This window comes from Solanum lycopersicum, chromosome 5 (assembly GCF_036512215.1).
Source record: "Solanum lycopersicum chromosome 5, SLM_r2.1".
In the NCBI taxonomy this organism is placed as follows: domain Eukaryota; kingdom Viridiplantae; phylum Streptophyta; class Magnoliopsida; order Solanales; family Solanaceae; genus Solanum; species Solanum lycopersicum.
Genome location: NC_090804.1, coordinates 2,120,532 through 2,138,086, shown reverse-complemented (window position 1 = coordinate 2,138,086; position 17,555 = coordinate 2,120,532). Strand labels below are relative to the sequence as shown.

At 28.2% G+C, this 17,555-nt stretch overlaps 1 protein-coding gene across 1 annotated transcript; it reads right to left on the bottom strand.

Annotated features, from left to right (window-relative positions):
• Nucleotides 1-3,108: 3,108 nt before the first annotated feature.
• Nucleotides 3,109-6,909, bottom strand: LOC101257964 (F-box/kelch-repeat protein At1g26930). The gene is made up of 2 exons (XM_010322374.4): nucleotides 6,480-6,909; nucleotides 3,109-5,768 (listed from the first exon to the last, which is right to left on the bottom strand). Exon 2 carries the CDS (start codon nucleotides 5,708-5,710, stop codon nucleotides 3,689-3,691), a length of 2,022 nt encoding a protein of 673 aa, XP_010320676.1. The 5' UTR covers nucleotides 5,711-5,768; nucleotides 6,480-6,909; the 3' UTR covers nucleotides 3,109-3,688.
• Nucleotides 6,910-17,555: the final 10,646 nt, after the last annotated feature.

Below are 17,555 nucleotides of genomic sequence, written 5' to 3'. Positions count from 1 at the left end.
TATGTCTTTTACTATAAAATGAATATCTTGCAAGACGATAGTACTCAAATGAAAAAAAATGAACCTTAATCGTTCTATGGTTTCGATTTTGTGTTTATTTTCTTATATCGTGTATTTTTTTTTTTCATATTGTTATGTTAGTCTTCTTTTTTGGTAATTTTCATATATGGATAATATATTTCATAACTTCTCAATGAGAACTTCACATGATTATTTTGTTGCCGTAAATAAGAGTAACTTTTATTAGTATAGTAACAATTTAAATACTATTTGTGGTACTTGCCAATAAATAATAACAACTGTGATAACATTACTAGACCATTTATTTTTAGTCAAATTATGAGGAAGATATAAATTTTATCGTTTTCTTTTTTATCAACAAAAATTAAATTTGATGCGTTTAGAGATGAAAATGCATGATAATATATTTGAGTAATACATATTATCTCATATTTCATTATTGAGAAGTGAAAATACATAGTACCATATAATGCAAATATAATATTTTCTATTATATATTTTGTTTGTTGTTAATTTATTTTGACCGATTACATCTATTAAACAGTTAAACAAATACAAAATATTCAGCAATTTATACAGTTGCATTTAGAATTATTTGAATAATATATACATTATCTACATCTTGTTTTTCAAGTCGTTATTTAATGCAAATAAAAGAATTTGATAATTTTGTTTAGTGTTAAATTTTCGTGGCATTTGAGTGATATGAAAAATCTAGTAACTTATAAGTCGTTATAGTTATTGTGTGAAAATACATAGTAATATATTTAATATAATTAATTATTTATTTGCGAATCTTTACTTTTTTATTATTTAAAGGAGTATGCAAAATAAAAAATGATAAGTAAAATAAATCAAAGCATATGCTAAATAATGACATGAACGAATTAAAATATATAGTGGAGATTCATCTAGATGATTCATCGTTGCGTATTAATTTATAACCTAGAAAGAATAGCATATTCAAGCTTCTTGTATAAATAAATAAAAATCCACTAACAATAACTTTTTTTAAAAAAAAGAAAATTGTTATATCTTAACGTAAGCACATAAAATACAGGTGGACCATTATAATTTAAGTTCTTTTATTATATTATAATTGATTCGATTTACATATTGCCACATTCTATCTTTACTATAAAAAATATATATCCTAAATTAATAACGTCCAACTGAATAATATAAATATTTTTATTATTGAATTTTGATGTATGCGATAAAGTCAACAAAATTTGACCAAAGATATGAAATATATTATTTATTTATTTTGCTTAAGCATAAACTTCAAAATCTTCATCCATCTAGCTTTTTTTTTAATGCCAAATTTTTTCAAAGAAAATTATAATAATTAACAAAACTATATGGCACTTGTTAAAAGCCTAAATTTTTATAATTCTACGTACGTTTCCTACTTTATGTTTATTTTTTCCTTCAAATTGTCATGTTAGTCTTCTACTCTTCTTCCCTCTAATAAGAATCTCACGTGATTAACCTAACTTTCTTAATAAATAAATATTTTATCAGTGACGTTCTACATTTATTATATCTTCCTTAAAACACTTATCGCTCATGCTACACCCTCCCACTTTTATTACTTTTGCTATATTACATATGAATGCTCTTGAGAACTGAGATAACATTTTTTTACCTAATTACCAAAAATAAGTAAAATTCAATTTGTTTTCCAAAAACAAAATATTTAATGAAAACATTTTTCATGAATGTTAATTGCAACACAATTAACAATGCAATAAACATTCGAAGTTAAAATAAGTGTTGGGTTTTAGAATTTATCGCTGTGAAAACAAAGTAGATGATATACGAATTTCTAGTGTACCCATGGAATAACGCTTTATTGGACCTAACACATAAACGAAGATTTTAATACGAATACCAAACATAAGAAATAAAAGATACGTAATGCTTGCACATTTGCCTCATTTTTATTTTTTTTTAACCTAGAAATGGCAAGTACTCCTATATCGTTAAACGAAAAATCGATACATTTACTGAATGTTACCTAAATATGACATATTCACTGAATGACATAAAAAGTTTCTGAAGCGTCAAGTTTATTACTAGTATATAGTACTATTTTGTTACAATTTTTCCATGTGCATTAATACTTTACAACAAATTCACCAGATTTATACATATTCAATATAAAGAAGACCTAAAACAAGTCTCAACTTAGAAACACATATCCTAGAATGAGTACTAAACTTAATTTGACACAGAATAGGAAAAATTGGAATGTACACAAATAAGGAGATGTAAAAAAGGATACGTATCAAAAAGGCGTTAAATGACACAAGAATGATACATCTTTTATGAATGTTGTAGGATTCAGATGCTAGTACTTGAGTCGAGGGTATATCAGAAGCAACCTCTATTATGCTGGTGGTGGTGGTTGAACAACTCCAGATACATCAAAAAAGACACTCAAGCCTTTGATCTAGTATAGGTTGGGTTGCTGGAAGAGCTGGACCATGTACAAAGGTCTATCGTACACAACTTTACCGTGTATTTCTGCAAGAGGTTGTTTCCGCAGCTCGAGGGGCTACCGTTACTGGGAAGATGATACAGCACTGTCATTTCAAGTTATGCAAGTGAAACCATACAGGGAACAGGTGTTTCTGGGGGGGAGGAGTGAAAGGTATGAATGATATCTCTACTGTATAAAGAACTACTACTAGCAAAAGAAGCAAGTGTGTGTAAATACATACGCATTCAAACTGCATCAGTTATGTAATTGTTTAACCTAAAACAGGATTGTTACGCTAAAGACAAATAGGGAAAACGCAAAAGAGACAAGGAATGAATGAAAACTGGATCTCATACCATACATAGAAGCTGGTTTACGATTCACAAGCATCTGATTTTCGTGCTCACCACGAATGCAAGAAACATAAGGTCTAAACATCATCCATACACAAACTGATACATTACTACACCATTTTCCAGTTTTCACAAATAATCAAAGATGAGTAAGCATAATAAAGATGAACAAGCATAATAATCGATGAGCAGATATATAGCGTAATAAAGGAAAGAAATTCTAAAAAAGAAGAGGTAAGAGAACGAAAGTTGGAACAAAAGTATTTTCATTTCCATAGCGCTACCAACTGTCTTACAAGTAAACTAGGTTTATAGACGACCAACTGCAGGAAAATATAAAAGTACTAATACACAAGCCTATATTATGCCGAAGAACAACCTTGCAGAACTTTATTTCTCTCCTCGACTAAGTCAAGAAAATAAAGATCGCAAAACCCAAAAAAGGACCCAAGTTTCTACTACTTACTTATCTATATAGTAGCTTTTAGCAGACACTAATAGAAAAACTATAACTGTATTGCTCGTTATTTCACCTAACCTTAAAACTATTTTGATGACCACCTTTGGAATATCATGTTACTGGAGAAGACGATTGACTTGATTGAAGTTGAAATGGAAAAGAAAATTGTACTCAAGACCTTGTATGTAGTTGAATCTTGAGTCCAGTTTGTGCTTCCCCATTCTGAAAAGAGGTTAAAAAGGAAAGTTTTTTCTGATAAGATAAAAAAGTTTTTGATAAATTACCCATTAGCAAGAATCCTGTTGCCCCCGGAAACCAATTATGTAATGATCGGAACCCAAACACCCGCTACATGGTGCTGCCAAATCTTCAGCACCCCATAACTGCGCAATTATACACAAAAGTACCAGAACTCTTACTGCCAAGCAAGGTCCATACTGGAGGCCCTTCACTCGGCACCCACGAATTCACCCCAATATACCCATCGCCCATAGCCCTAGGACCTCCAACTACAATCAATCTATCGCCACAGGCACGAAATGCTAAACCCCATCCATTCATGGAAGCAGCTCCTTCAGGCAACCCTCCCATGGTAACCCATGTCTTGCTTGACTTGTCAAACTTCCTAACCACCATGGCAGCATAATCGGCAGAATATAGTTCGTTATTAACAACTCCCACCAGTGGAGGTGCTTCGGATGAAGCAGGGATATCAGTCCTACCAGCGTTAGGTCGCACAGGGGACATGTTTGGGATTTCCGTCCATTTTCCTGTTGTCAGGTCATACTCCTCAGCACATGTCATCAGCGTCCCGTCAGCTCCACCAATACCCCCTATCACGTAAAATTTACCGTCCATGAAAACGCCAGAGCACATCTTCCGTGGGCGGTTCATGCTAGGCAATACCCTCCACGAGCCGTCCTCCGAGTTGTAGATCTCAGCCGAGCTAAGGATTATCCCTCGTGAATCACAGCCGCCAGCGAGAATGGCAATCGCTCCAAGGCTGGCAGAACCGAACAGGCATCGAGGCGCATTCATCTGCATCCCGGTTGTCCATGTATTTGTCAGTAAGCTGTACCGATAAATAACATGTGACAACACCTCCTTTCCAAAAACAAGAAGCTCTGTACCAACTGCCAAAGATTCCTTGTCGGAGAACACGAAGCACTCATTGGGATTCATCGTCGGCAGTTTCATCCAACGGCGCCTATTGGGGTCGAATGCATCCCATTCGAGCAGCTGGCACGAGAAATACACCCAGTGCTCCACCACACCAATTTTTCGTCGCAACCTATACAGCTCATCGCTCCTAACTAATGAGCGAAATGCACTATTCAAAGATGCTAAGGTGCTATAATCTGACCTTGAGCACCAAGCGAGAGAACTTACAGAGTTATCCCGGCCAATGGCAGGAATAAGCGAACTGATATCAGCATTGTCCCCAGCATCATCCCCAGTCTGATGCTGATTGCCAGCTTGCTCATCAGGGGGTGCTGCAGCAGAATCATCCTCAGCATGACCCTTATTATCAGCTTGCTCATCAGCGGATGCTGAACCAAAGTTCTTCCCAGCACGAGCCTCGTTGTCAGCTTGCTCATCATCGGATGCTGAAACAAAATCCTCCCAAGCAAGAGCCTGATTGTCAGCTTGCTCATCATCGGATGCGGAATCAAAATCCTCCCAAGCAAGAGCCTGATTGTCAGCTTGCTCATCATCGGAATCAAAATAGTCACCAGCACGAGCCTCATTGTCAGCTTGCTCATCATCGGATGCTGAATCAAAATCCTCCCAAGTAAGAACCTGATTGTCAGCTTGCTCATCATCGGATGCTGAATTAAAATACTCCCCAGCACGAGCCTCATTGTCAGCTTGCTCATCAGCGGATGCTGAATCAAAATTCTCTACAGCACGAGCCAGATTGTCAGTTTGATCATCAGCAGATGCTGAATCAATTTTTTCTACAGCACGAGCCTGATTGTTAGCTTGCATATCAGCGGATGCTGAATCAATATTCTCTACAGCACGAGCCTGATTGTCAGCTTGCTCGTCAGCGATTGCTGAATTGAAATTCTCTACAGCATGAGCTTGATTGTCAGCTTGCTCATCAGCGATTGCTGAATTGAAATTCTCTACAGCACGAGCCTGATTGTCAGCTTGCTCATCAGCGGATGCTGAAGAATTGCCCACGGAGAAAACCCCTCCATCTAGCTCAGAACCATCAGACTGCTTCTGCAACTTGCATTGCACATTTACACCTTCCTCGTCATTTTCCAATGGCCTTTTGCCATTCTGGGCATCAATCCTATCAATGTGATAACTCATGCAGCCCGTCGTCCAGTTATTTTCTGTTAGACAATCCCTTTGAACCATACACGTACGATCCTCCAACATGTCTTCCAGATTGAACCCTAGAACAAACACCAGTTCCGCAACCCTCCTGTGCTCAGTCCTAACAAAACAGATATCCATATAACAAAATTAGTGTAGAACAACCCTAAAACCAAAAGATTCATCAAAACCAGGTTAAAATTCAAACAACACACAGAAAAAACAAATTCTCAATCACCAAACCACAAAAACTAATTTTTCCCTTGTTGTATATCATTCAACATCAGTTTTGATCATCAGTTAGAGAAAATCAAATCAAATACCAGTAACATTAAAATGTATAAAAAAAAAAACAATTCTTATAAACACAAATGCAGGATTTTTTCAGTAAACCAAAAAAAACCACAAACATCTATAACCCCTCATTGATTCAACTAAAAAAAAAATTCTATAATCCCTCATTGATTCAACTTGAAAAAAAAAACCTCTAATCCAGATCAAAAGCAACTCCATTCAGCATTCAATCCAATCCAACAGATCCTGTAAAAACAATCAAACAGAGAAAAACCCCCCAAAACCAAAAACACCCTAAAAATCAAATCTTTTTAATCAAATAAACATGCAAGAATCATTAAAGATTCAAACTTTACACCCCCAGATCCCCAAAATTCAGATCAAACAACCCCCTTTTGCTCAAATTCACCAAAATCAATCAATCAAACACCAAAACTCCATTCTTGCATTGTTACCAAACCAAAAAAAACCACTCAAAAAAAAGAAAGATTTTCTTTTTATAAATTGTATGAAATGAAAAGGAGGAAAAGAGAGAAACCTTTGATTGCAATTGAAACTGAACTGAATGAAATGAACACTCCTTTCCCTCTATATATATACAAAAAAAAAACCTCTACCACTTTAATTTTCTTGGTTTTGCCTATCTATCTCTATAGTCTTTTTCTTTCTTTTGTTCTTTCTGTTTTTCTGTTTGTACTTAGTATAAGGGGCAGTTACTTGTTTTTTTTTTTTTATAAAAAAAAAAAAAAGGAAAAAAATGGAGGAAGAAGAAAGCTATGGGGGGGTGGGGTGTTTTTTTTGAAGCCTTTGGATTCTCTCTGAAAATCAAAGTAAGGTTTTATGGCATAATTTTAGAAGGAATACTATACTTTATCTCTCTTCTTCTTCCCATTTTTTTTCTCTCTCTAACTATATTTTTTTATTATATATAATTAAATAAATAAAATATATTTATATAATAAACAGCTGGATATTATGTGTATAATTGTTGTATATTAAAATAAAAATAAAAATTGTAATAAAAGTAGGGAAAAAAAATACAAAAAAGACAAAGAGAAAGGTGGGAAGAAAGGGAGGATAAGCGTGGATGAGGAAGTTGTGGGACCCACTTTACAGCTTACTTCTTTACTTATACTTCTTAAAAAGTATTTTTTTTTGGGTTTATATATAATTAATTATGTTAATAGTAAAAAAAAAAAATTATTTAAGTTATATATAGGAGTATCCAGTATTTCATAAAAATATGTTACACATTAAATAATAATACGTAAATTTTAAAAATTATTGAGAAGTGAAAATACGTATGTATACCGTATATAGTGCAAATGTAATATTTTTTGTAATAAATTTTGTTTATTGTTTTTTTTTATCAGTTACATATTAAAGTAACACAAAGTATCCGACGATTAATAAAGTTGCCTTTAAAATTTTATTGAATAATAAATATTATTTAATAATTTATAAGTTATTATTGTTAATGAGAAATGAAATACATAGTAACGTATTTGATGTAAATAAAAAATTTCTACACTATATAGTTTATAGTTCTTCTCCAATTCAATTATAAAATAAAAATGTGGTCAAAATGCAAATTATGCATACATATTTAATTTCATAGTATCAATTTAATAACAAAATTTATTTCACGTAAAAAAGGCTCATCAATTTAAAAATTTATTATTTATATTTGACTTATCCTCGTTTCACATTAGTATGTCTTTGTTATTCATTTTTGACTCGCCCTCGTTTCACACTAGCGTGTCTTTTTGTTAGGGGCGTTACATTAATCTTGACTGAACTGGTCAAATTTCAATAAAATGATATTTATTACGATCAGATTACTGGTAAAAGTTAGGTTAATAGTAAAAGTTATATTTAGATTTTCAAAAGGAGTTCATTTACTAGTCAAATTCTCAATTTAATGTTTTTCGACTTTAAGTTTTAACTCCCCAACTTCCATATTTGACTTCATAGTATAATATTACAAAGTATTTTCAAAAAAATTCATTAACTAGGAATTCACAATTTAATGTTTTTACGTTTTAACTCTCTAACTACCGTATTTGACTTCATAGTATAACAATACAAGGTACTTTCAAAATAGTTCATTTATTACGAATTCACAAGTTAATGTTTTTACACTTTAGTTTATAACCTCTAACCTCTAACTTCCACATTTGACTTCATAGTATAATACTTACATGATATTTTCAAAGAACTACATTTACAACAAATTTACAATTTAATGTTTCGGATTAAATTTTAACTCTCTAACTTCCACATTTGACTTCATAGTATAATAATACAAGGTATATTTAAAGTATTTCATCTAATACGAATTTAAAATTTAATGTTTTTACGCTTTAGTTTATAACCTCTAACCTCTAACTTCCACATTTGACTTCATAGTATAATCCTTATATGATATTTTCAAAGAACTACATTTACAACAAATTCACAATTTAATGTTTTTCGATTAAATTTTAACTCTCTAACTTCCTCATTTGACTTCATAGTATAATAATACAAGGTATATTTAAAGTATTTCATCTACTACGAATTTATAATTTAATATTTTTATGCTTTAGTTTATAACCTCTAACCTCTAACTTCTAAGTTCCATATTTGACTTCACAGTATAATACTTACATGATATTTTTAAAGAATTATATTTACTACAAATTTACAATTTAATATTTTTAAGACTTTAATTTAAAATCTGTAACTTCCATATTTGACTTTCACATTATAATATTAGGTGGTAAAAAAGCTAATAGTATATCATTTTTTGACCTATTTTTATTCAAACGTCTTTTTTTTTTTTTTGACTACTCTAAACACAATGAAAACAAATCAAACTAGACAACTAAATCCTAATAAGGATTAATTAATATGATTAAAATATTACACACGCTTTATAACTGTGCATAGATTCTCCAATATAATCATAATAATTTAATATATACTTTTATAGTCCGAATAATGTAATATATACACGTTTAATTATTTTAGTTGAAAAGATTTAAAATTAAAGTCGGCTTCAAGCTTTGTTGTCTATTTTTCATTTTGAGGACTAATCAAACTTTTGATTATTTATTTTTTGTCTCTTTATTTTGCTTTTTTTTTAGAATGTCCACTAATTTATTTTATTTTTTAAAATTAGAACCTCCAAGATTTTGTTTGGTCAATTGTATTGATCAAACAAGAGTCAATTACAAAAAAAGTTGCCAAATTCCAATAGAATTTTAGGTCATCAAACATTATTATAATTGACCCCTTTGATGTGATCATATTTTTGTACTATTAGGCGGTTCCCCACCCTAAATTAAGCCATAATTAAAACATAAACTTTTTTAAGTCCAACTTTTCACCTTATAGTCTTTTAACCTTTATCTTATTGTCACAATATCGTAGAAATTTCAATTTTTTTAATATAAGATAATATTGATTAAAGATAGAATTTTAGTTTAACTTTGAAAAATATTGAATACGATTGTATTATCGCGTTTCTATTACATCTCATAACGATGTTGAGTTCGATAACGATAACTTAGTAATACTTGAATTATATTTATTGATAGATAGATAAAACGTTGAAAGTTTGATTTAGGACAGATATAGAATTTTAATTTAGAACTGAAAAATATTAAATATAATCGTATTATCATGTTTTTTTGTTATATTTCATGATGTTGAACTAGACAGTGAATATCGAAATTATATTTGGTGATAGAGAGGTAAAACTTTGGATTTGTGTCACAATCTCTTAATTATGAAAGTGATGATTATCAAACTTCAAGATGATCTTCTACCAATGACCAAACACCAAAAGATAGAAAGTGATGGTAGGGTAGTTTTAAACTATCTTTTCTATTCCCTAAATTGTATGTGGTCCTTTTCCATGTGTTAGATAATCACATCTAACGCCCAATTGTTAGTCTTCTTATATTTTAATTTATTTTTACAAAATAAAAAAAAATTGAATATTTCTAGATTATAAGGTAAGATTTCTTTTTGACTTAATCTATCTTTGGTAATTTTGTAAGTCAAATTCACATTTTAATTTGAGATTATTATCATAGCTAGTATTTGACCATTCATCTTTTGCATTTGTTAATACCATAATATAATTGATTTTCGAATATATGCACCTATATTTTGACAAACATTTCAAAACATTATTTTCTCCATTTTATATTAGTGTTGTGTTTTTCTTTTATAATCTAATAAACTGCATTTCGCTTAAAAAATATAATAATTTAATCTTATTTTAAGAATATTTAATACAAGGGTTAAAATTAAAATAATTAGTTTCACCTTATTTTATACTGATAAATTAATTGAGATAAATATCTTTAGTAACTTGACACCTATAGTATTGATTGACGTATTTTATTATGTATTTCAAATAATTTGCATAAATACATCTATACGGTAAAATCTCAAAGTAGAATACAAAACCATTTATTTTGAGTATACATAAAGAGCAAAAAATAATAAAATAATATCATTTTTTAGATTCAAATAGTAAAACAAAATGATGGTGATTGGTTGTTGTAATTTCGAATCCGTGTATACTTTTTTGACTTGTGAAAAAAAAAACATCATAATGCATTCCTCTTTTGAACAACCGTAAATTACAATTAAATGACTTAAATTAAAAAATAAAAATTAAAGTCGTAGCTTATAACTTTTCTATATTAAAAAGAAATAATTGAAAAATTGTAGAGAAGTATTGGAATATGTACAATAAATATTTACTAGCCTGATTAATTTTGAGTCTAGTTTTAATAAGATTCATCAAAAATCAAAAAAAAATATTATTAGAAATGTACCTTTTTAGGCTTTTACATTGCTAAAAATAATTTCTAACGCGAATTAATAAATATTTTCATTTATTAAAAAAAAAACTTAAAATGTTCACTAAAGTACTGGATAACTTTTTTTTTTTTGACACTATTATATTTTCTTAACTTACGAATTAATAATAGTTTTCAATTAAAAGTTTAAATAGGAAAACAACAATTTTTTTATGATGTTATCCAAGTTTTGTTCCTACTTCAATTTTTTTTTATATGTAAATATTAAAACCTATAACAATGACAAAATATTAAACCACCGCTTCACCTCTTCCACCTCTTTGAATTTTTAAAACCTTATCATCTTTCAGAAAAGTCTAATATTTTTAAAACCGACCATTTACTTAACAACTGTCTTAGAAACAAAAAATTTTCCGAAAACTTCAAAATTGAGAGTCCCAATGAAGCGGTGATTTTCTATTTTTATGTAACGTAAGATAAAATGAATTGTATTATGATGTAAAAATTGTAGTTTATGTTGACTAAATAGCTAATAAATACAAACCGATTAAAGGTAAAGACAATTTAAAGGAGTTATAAAGATAGGAGGTTGAGAAAATGACAATTAAGTGGATTAAGCTTAGCTAAACACAATGCCGTGTCACCGTTTATTTTCTTAAGTGATAGTGTACCATTTGGTGTCTTTGTTATTCAAATATTTTAAATTATCTTACATCATCTCTACTTGAACATGATAACGATAATAATAACCTAAGGAGTGTAGAAATTGAAGGTAATAATATAAGTTCAGTGTAATTTTATAAGTAAAATGTATAAAAATTGTTTTTAATTAAAAAAAAATTGATATTAAGGAAGATATAATAATGGAACTACAATGTTAAGTATAATAAAGTTGGTTTTAATAAAAATTAGATTACTGTAAAGCATTATAAGATTAAGTATGAGAACTAAAGAAGGCATAGTAGGGGAATCGCGACGTTAAACATAATAGAGAAGAGAATAACCTTAATAACGTAAAATAACTATAATGGGTTGTTAATATATATACATGTCATTAATTATGTTTACTTTCAATATAAGATCGATAACAATAATATAAGTTTAGTGTAATTTTATAAACAGAGTACAAGGAAGATATATTAGTGAAACTACGATGTTAAGCATAGTAAAGTTGTTTTTAATTAAAAAAATTTGATTATTGTAAAGCATAATAAGATTAAGTATGAGAATTAAAGAAGGTGTAGTAGTGGAATCGCGACGTTAAACATAATAAAGAAGAGAATAATAACAATAATATGGATATAGGATAAAATTTATCTGTATCGAGTTTTCACATCAAGTCAATATATACATAATATATGTTTAAATTTATAATTCATTTTACTTAATCATAATTAATTTGCATGTGTTTTACTTTATTAAATTAAGTAATAATGGAAATCGTATGGATTTGATGTAAACAACCATTACCGATAAATTTTTTCTCAACAACGTATAATAACTATAATGGATTGTTAATATATATATATATATATATATATATATATGTCATTACATTTAATAATATTTGATTATGTACTATTAATTCATTACTAAATAAGATTAGCTATATAAAAAAATATGTTCGAGTTACATTATCTTTGAATTTCTTATATTCAAGCCAAATAACCCTATATTTTTTTTTTATGTTCAAGCCAAATTACCCTAGATTATTATTATTTTTATGTCCAAGATGAATAATCTTGGAATTTTTATGTCCGAAAAACATTCTTAATTATCGGCGTTTAAGTTTAATTCAAATTATAACTTTAAAAGTGTATACTTCTAAATATAATTTTCATTATTGAAAATAAATATGTAAATTCAAGGACATGTAAATAGGATACATTTTTTATCATCACTAAATTCATGAATAAACGAGATATAATATGACGATCTTAATAATCAACTGAGACATAATATAAAAAAACATTTCCATAATAACAACGAAAAGCGAAAAGGGAGCGAACAACTAATTATGGTAAGGCGATATAAGGTGAAGTAGCGTTAATATTATTTTACTATATATAAATAAACATATGTTTCATATTATAAATTAATTTATGAATTCTCATATTATACTTTATTCTAATTTGTATAAGGTGTTATTATTTAGGAAGTATATACTAATTTGTTCCGTGCGTGTGTAAATAAAAAGTTTTTATTATTTTTTGTTTAAAATTAAATAAAATAAAAAATGTGTGTTTTTTTGGGATTCGCACGTGCGCCGCATGTGGTAGAACGACAAAGTTCCCATTTCGTCAGTGTTCATACGTGCCAAAGCCCCTGGATTTTTAAATCCGCTTTCAATTTAGTAAAAAAGACATCGCCCTCGGTCCCAGTGCCACGTGTCGCCGCACGTGGGTTGCTCTATATACTAATCTCTGTATTATAAAATTAGTATATAGTTTTAATTTCTAAATTTATTAAAAAATTATACCCTAATCTTCTTTAAACTTTTCACCTTATCTTTAAATTAGGTAATAAAATATTTAAAGATGATATTAATTTAAAATGAGATACTCTTACCGAATTAAAATACGCTATGTATATAGCATTTTTTAGTATAATTTCATAACTGAAATTTGAATTAAAAAATACGTAGATGTTAAAGAAAAGGATCATTTATGATAGATTATCGACTAAAAGGAGAAATAACACATTTTATGATTTTACATATGAAGTTATAGGTTAATAACAATCACAAAATTCATTGATTTGACCTTAAAAGTGATTGATAAATATGTTTACTTTTAACGAGAGTAGATAACATGTTCAATTCTCAATCATCATTTGTAGTAAAAAAAATATAAGTAGGTGTTTTGTTATAAAAATTAAACTTATTTTATTTTATTTAAATTTTTTGAAGCTTTAATTATATTTTGCTATACCTTTGTAGAGAATATATCAATTATGATTATATTCTCCAACTTCTAAAATTTATAAAATTATTATTCAACTTGATTTTTATCTAAAGCATACAATCAAATTGATTCTTAATATCTCATAATGAATAATATAATATAATAAATTAAATTCTATGTTTTTCAAAATACAAAGAAATTTCTACCCTAATTCAAATGTCACAATACACTTACCAACTTAAAAAGTGAAAATAGATATTGAGATATTTTTAAAATTTAAATGTAAATTTTTTCATGATCAAACATTAGTTTTTAAACAAAAGTGAATAATTCTAGTAAGTATTTGTCAATACTTCCTCCTTTCATTTTTATTAATCAAATAATTATATATTATAATTCAAATTTGATAAATTCAATATATTAAAAAACACCTATGAGAATTACTAATAAGTTCAAATTGGATCGAAATAATACATATATTTAGTAACTTTTAAATTATATTTATAATATTATGGACAACTAAAAATAAATCGAGAGCAGCCACCAGAATATATTACCACCAAACCGTCCATCTTATTATAGTTTGATTTATCTCGTTTTTGAGTGGGTCCCACCTTTGTAACCTTTATGGATAATTAGTTCCATTAATTACTTTTTCCCGTAATTAACAAAAGGAAAAAAATATTAATTAGGGTTACAGGTGTGAGAATATCCGCCGGTGCCGGCTTTGCAACCTTTTTTGCTTTAATTAATTAGTAATTAACTTTTTTTCTAATCATAATTATTAAAAAAAAAACTATTAATTATATAGTTTTTTTTTCTCTATGAAGCAGCACTACGAAATAATATTTAATTAATACTCACCACTATATAAACTTTAATCAAAGCATTCATTTCATTGACTTAGTGTTGCCACTTGTCAACAAAATCAACCATGAAGTCAACAATTATCTATGAAAAAATAATTAAAGGGGCTTAAGTATACATGTAAACTTCTTTGATTTGTGGATATAATATTTAATAAGAAAAATGAATTCCCCTAATTTTAAGTCATTCTTAACACGACTTTATTATTATATCTATCTATATATAAAATGGTTATTTTATACATTCTTTGATTAATGAAGGTAATAAAATAAGTCTAGTACAAAATAAAATGTCAATAAAATCTTGAGCTTGGTTAACATTGATTTGTTTAACACCAATAATATCAAACTTATTCGTTTATATAATCAATCAGTTACACTGAATCACAATTTTATTATATTTATCAATCTTACTATCTCAATTTAATTTTATATCTGTTGTTTCTTCAATTTTTTTCATACTAATTAAGCAAGTTACAGTAATAAAAAAAAAGAAGCAAATTACCGATTCATATATACACGATGACGCTAGGTAAATTGAGAGAGATAGAGGAATAGGCGAGCAGGTTGCATATATTGTATCTCGATTGAAATTGAGATACACATCACATATACATATATACACAATTACATATGATATCATTCTTAAAACTCAATTTTTCTCATACAACTATATCAATTTGTTGTGATATACAGAAAGAAGTATTAATACGTTTTTGAATATTATATCATCCCTAATATATATACGCAAATACATTTTTTCTTGATTATAGTTGTATCGTATTCTTTTTTTTTTTGGATACACAAATATAGTATGATAATAGTTGTATCAATTGTTTTACACACAATATAATTTTTTCATGACACACAAACGATTTTATAATACATAGATGCAATTGATTGTATTAATATGTATAATTAAATCAAAGATGACACAATTTGATTAGGTTTATTAGTTTATACACAAATACAATATTTTGATATACGTATATAATTGGTTGTATCAGTGTAAGAAAGAAGAGAAGATTCAAACATTGAAAAACAAATCGAGAATTCATAATGAAAACTTTTGATATATCAACGTTAATTCAACAAAAAAACTAGTTCACAGAGTAAAAAATGAATGTCAAACATCACATGTACAGATAATAATTTAGCTAAAACTCTAATGAGATCGCTTATTAAGATAAGAAACAAAGAAGAAAAAGTACAAGAGTCACCCAATAAATTGTACGAGGAAACGAGAGAGCAAAAGAGAAATGGGATAGGAAAGAAGAGAGGGAGAGAAAAAGCGACAGGGAGAGAGGTAAGAGAGTGGCGTGAGAGGGGAAAATAGATGAAAGATTTGTCATAAAACGCTAAGTATATTTATCTATATAATATTTAAAAGCATCACTACGCGATATATATAATAGTTATCTTTACTTAGTTTGGTAGTTTTCCATTTTTTTTCTTTACCTCTTTTATAGGCTCTCACTTATTGCTTTTATAAGATCAAACTCATAACTTTGCAACTTGAGGAGAGTGATATTTACTATTCGAACTACTTCTCTTGTAACACAAATGAAATTGTTTCTACACTATTATTATACTTCACATTATGTTTTAAGAGTATGATATTATATTATTATTTTTTGTAAAAAATTGTATCTTAAGTTGTTTTTAATGAAACATTAGGTTCATTTATTATTTAGTAGGCAAATTATATTATTCTAGAACTATAATCCTGAGATCATAATTTCTAGAATAATTTATTCCATATGAAAAGTGAAATAAAATAATTTCACGTTGAATGATAAGATGTACAGTCGATAAAACAGATTATAAATTTAATTCTAAATTTAATTTTGAGATATCTCACCTCTTATCTTACGTGACAAATAATGGGGATTAACTAACCTAATTCTTTAATCCAATACTAATTAATCCAAAGATGAGTGTTTCTAGAAGTTTAGCTAGACATTTTTTTAAAGTTGTGATCTTTGTCATAGTTCATAGAAAATAAAAAAAACAATGATATTTTACAATCTTATGTAGATTGAAACATGTTAAGATTTAATGATTTTTTTAATCATGATTATAAAAATGTAGAACAATTGAATATTATAATTTTCTTGCACTTGTTAAACATGTTGGATAGATAAATTCATATCTCTTAAAATCAATAGTCTTTCTATTTTTGTATCAAAAATAATTTAATCATCTTTTATTTTGCATTTTTAATATAAAACAAGAAATTTGATTCAAAATAAATGAATATTTCTTCTATCTCATTCTATATAATATTTTAACTATTTGGATAGATAAATCTTTTGAAAAATTATTTTACTGTGATGTATAGTGATTTTATTTTAATTATCTCAATTACCAAAACTATAAATTACATAATTCTTTTCATTTAATGATAAATTGAATCTTTTTTTTGTATCCATAAGAAGCACAATGTATTAATCAAGTAGAAGTAGTGTATTCATACAACAAAAAAGGATACGTTAGGGAAAATGCACAAGTACCCCTTCAACCTATGCCCGAAATTTCAGAGACACACTTATACTATACTAAGGTTCTATTACCCCTGAACTTATTTTATAAGTAATTTTCTGCCCCTTTTTAGCCTACGTGGCACTAGTTTGAAAAAAAAAAGTCAACCATCATTGGGCCCACAAGATAGTGCCACGTAGGCTAAAAATAGATAAAAAATTATTAATAAAATAAGTTCAGGGGTAATAGGACCTTAGTATAGTATAAGTGTGTTTCTGAGATTTCGGGCATAGATTGAGGGGGTACTTGGACATTATCCCGGATATGTTATAAAAAAAAGTGTGGCAAAGTAAGGGGGAGGTTTAGGTATCTCTGTCTTAAATTAATCGTCTGTAAGTTATTATAATATTTTTTTATTAAAATACAACAAGTATATTTGAATATAATCTCTCTATTTACACTATTAAAGTGTTTGTAATCACAACGAACAATTAAAAAAGAAAAAGATAATTTTGTATTAAAATTCTAGAATGACAAATATTGA

Coding starts and splice junctions, on each gene's coding strand:
- LOC101257964 (XM_010322374.4), bottom strand. CDS start 5,710: ATGTTGGAGGATCGTACGTGTATGGTTCAAAGGGATTGTCTAACAGAA.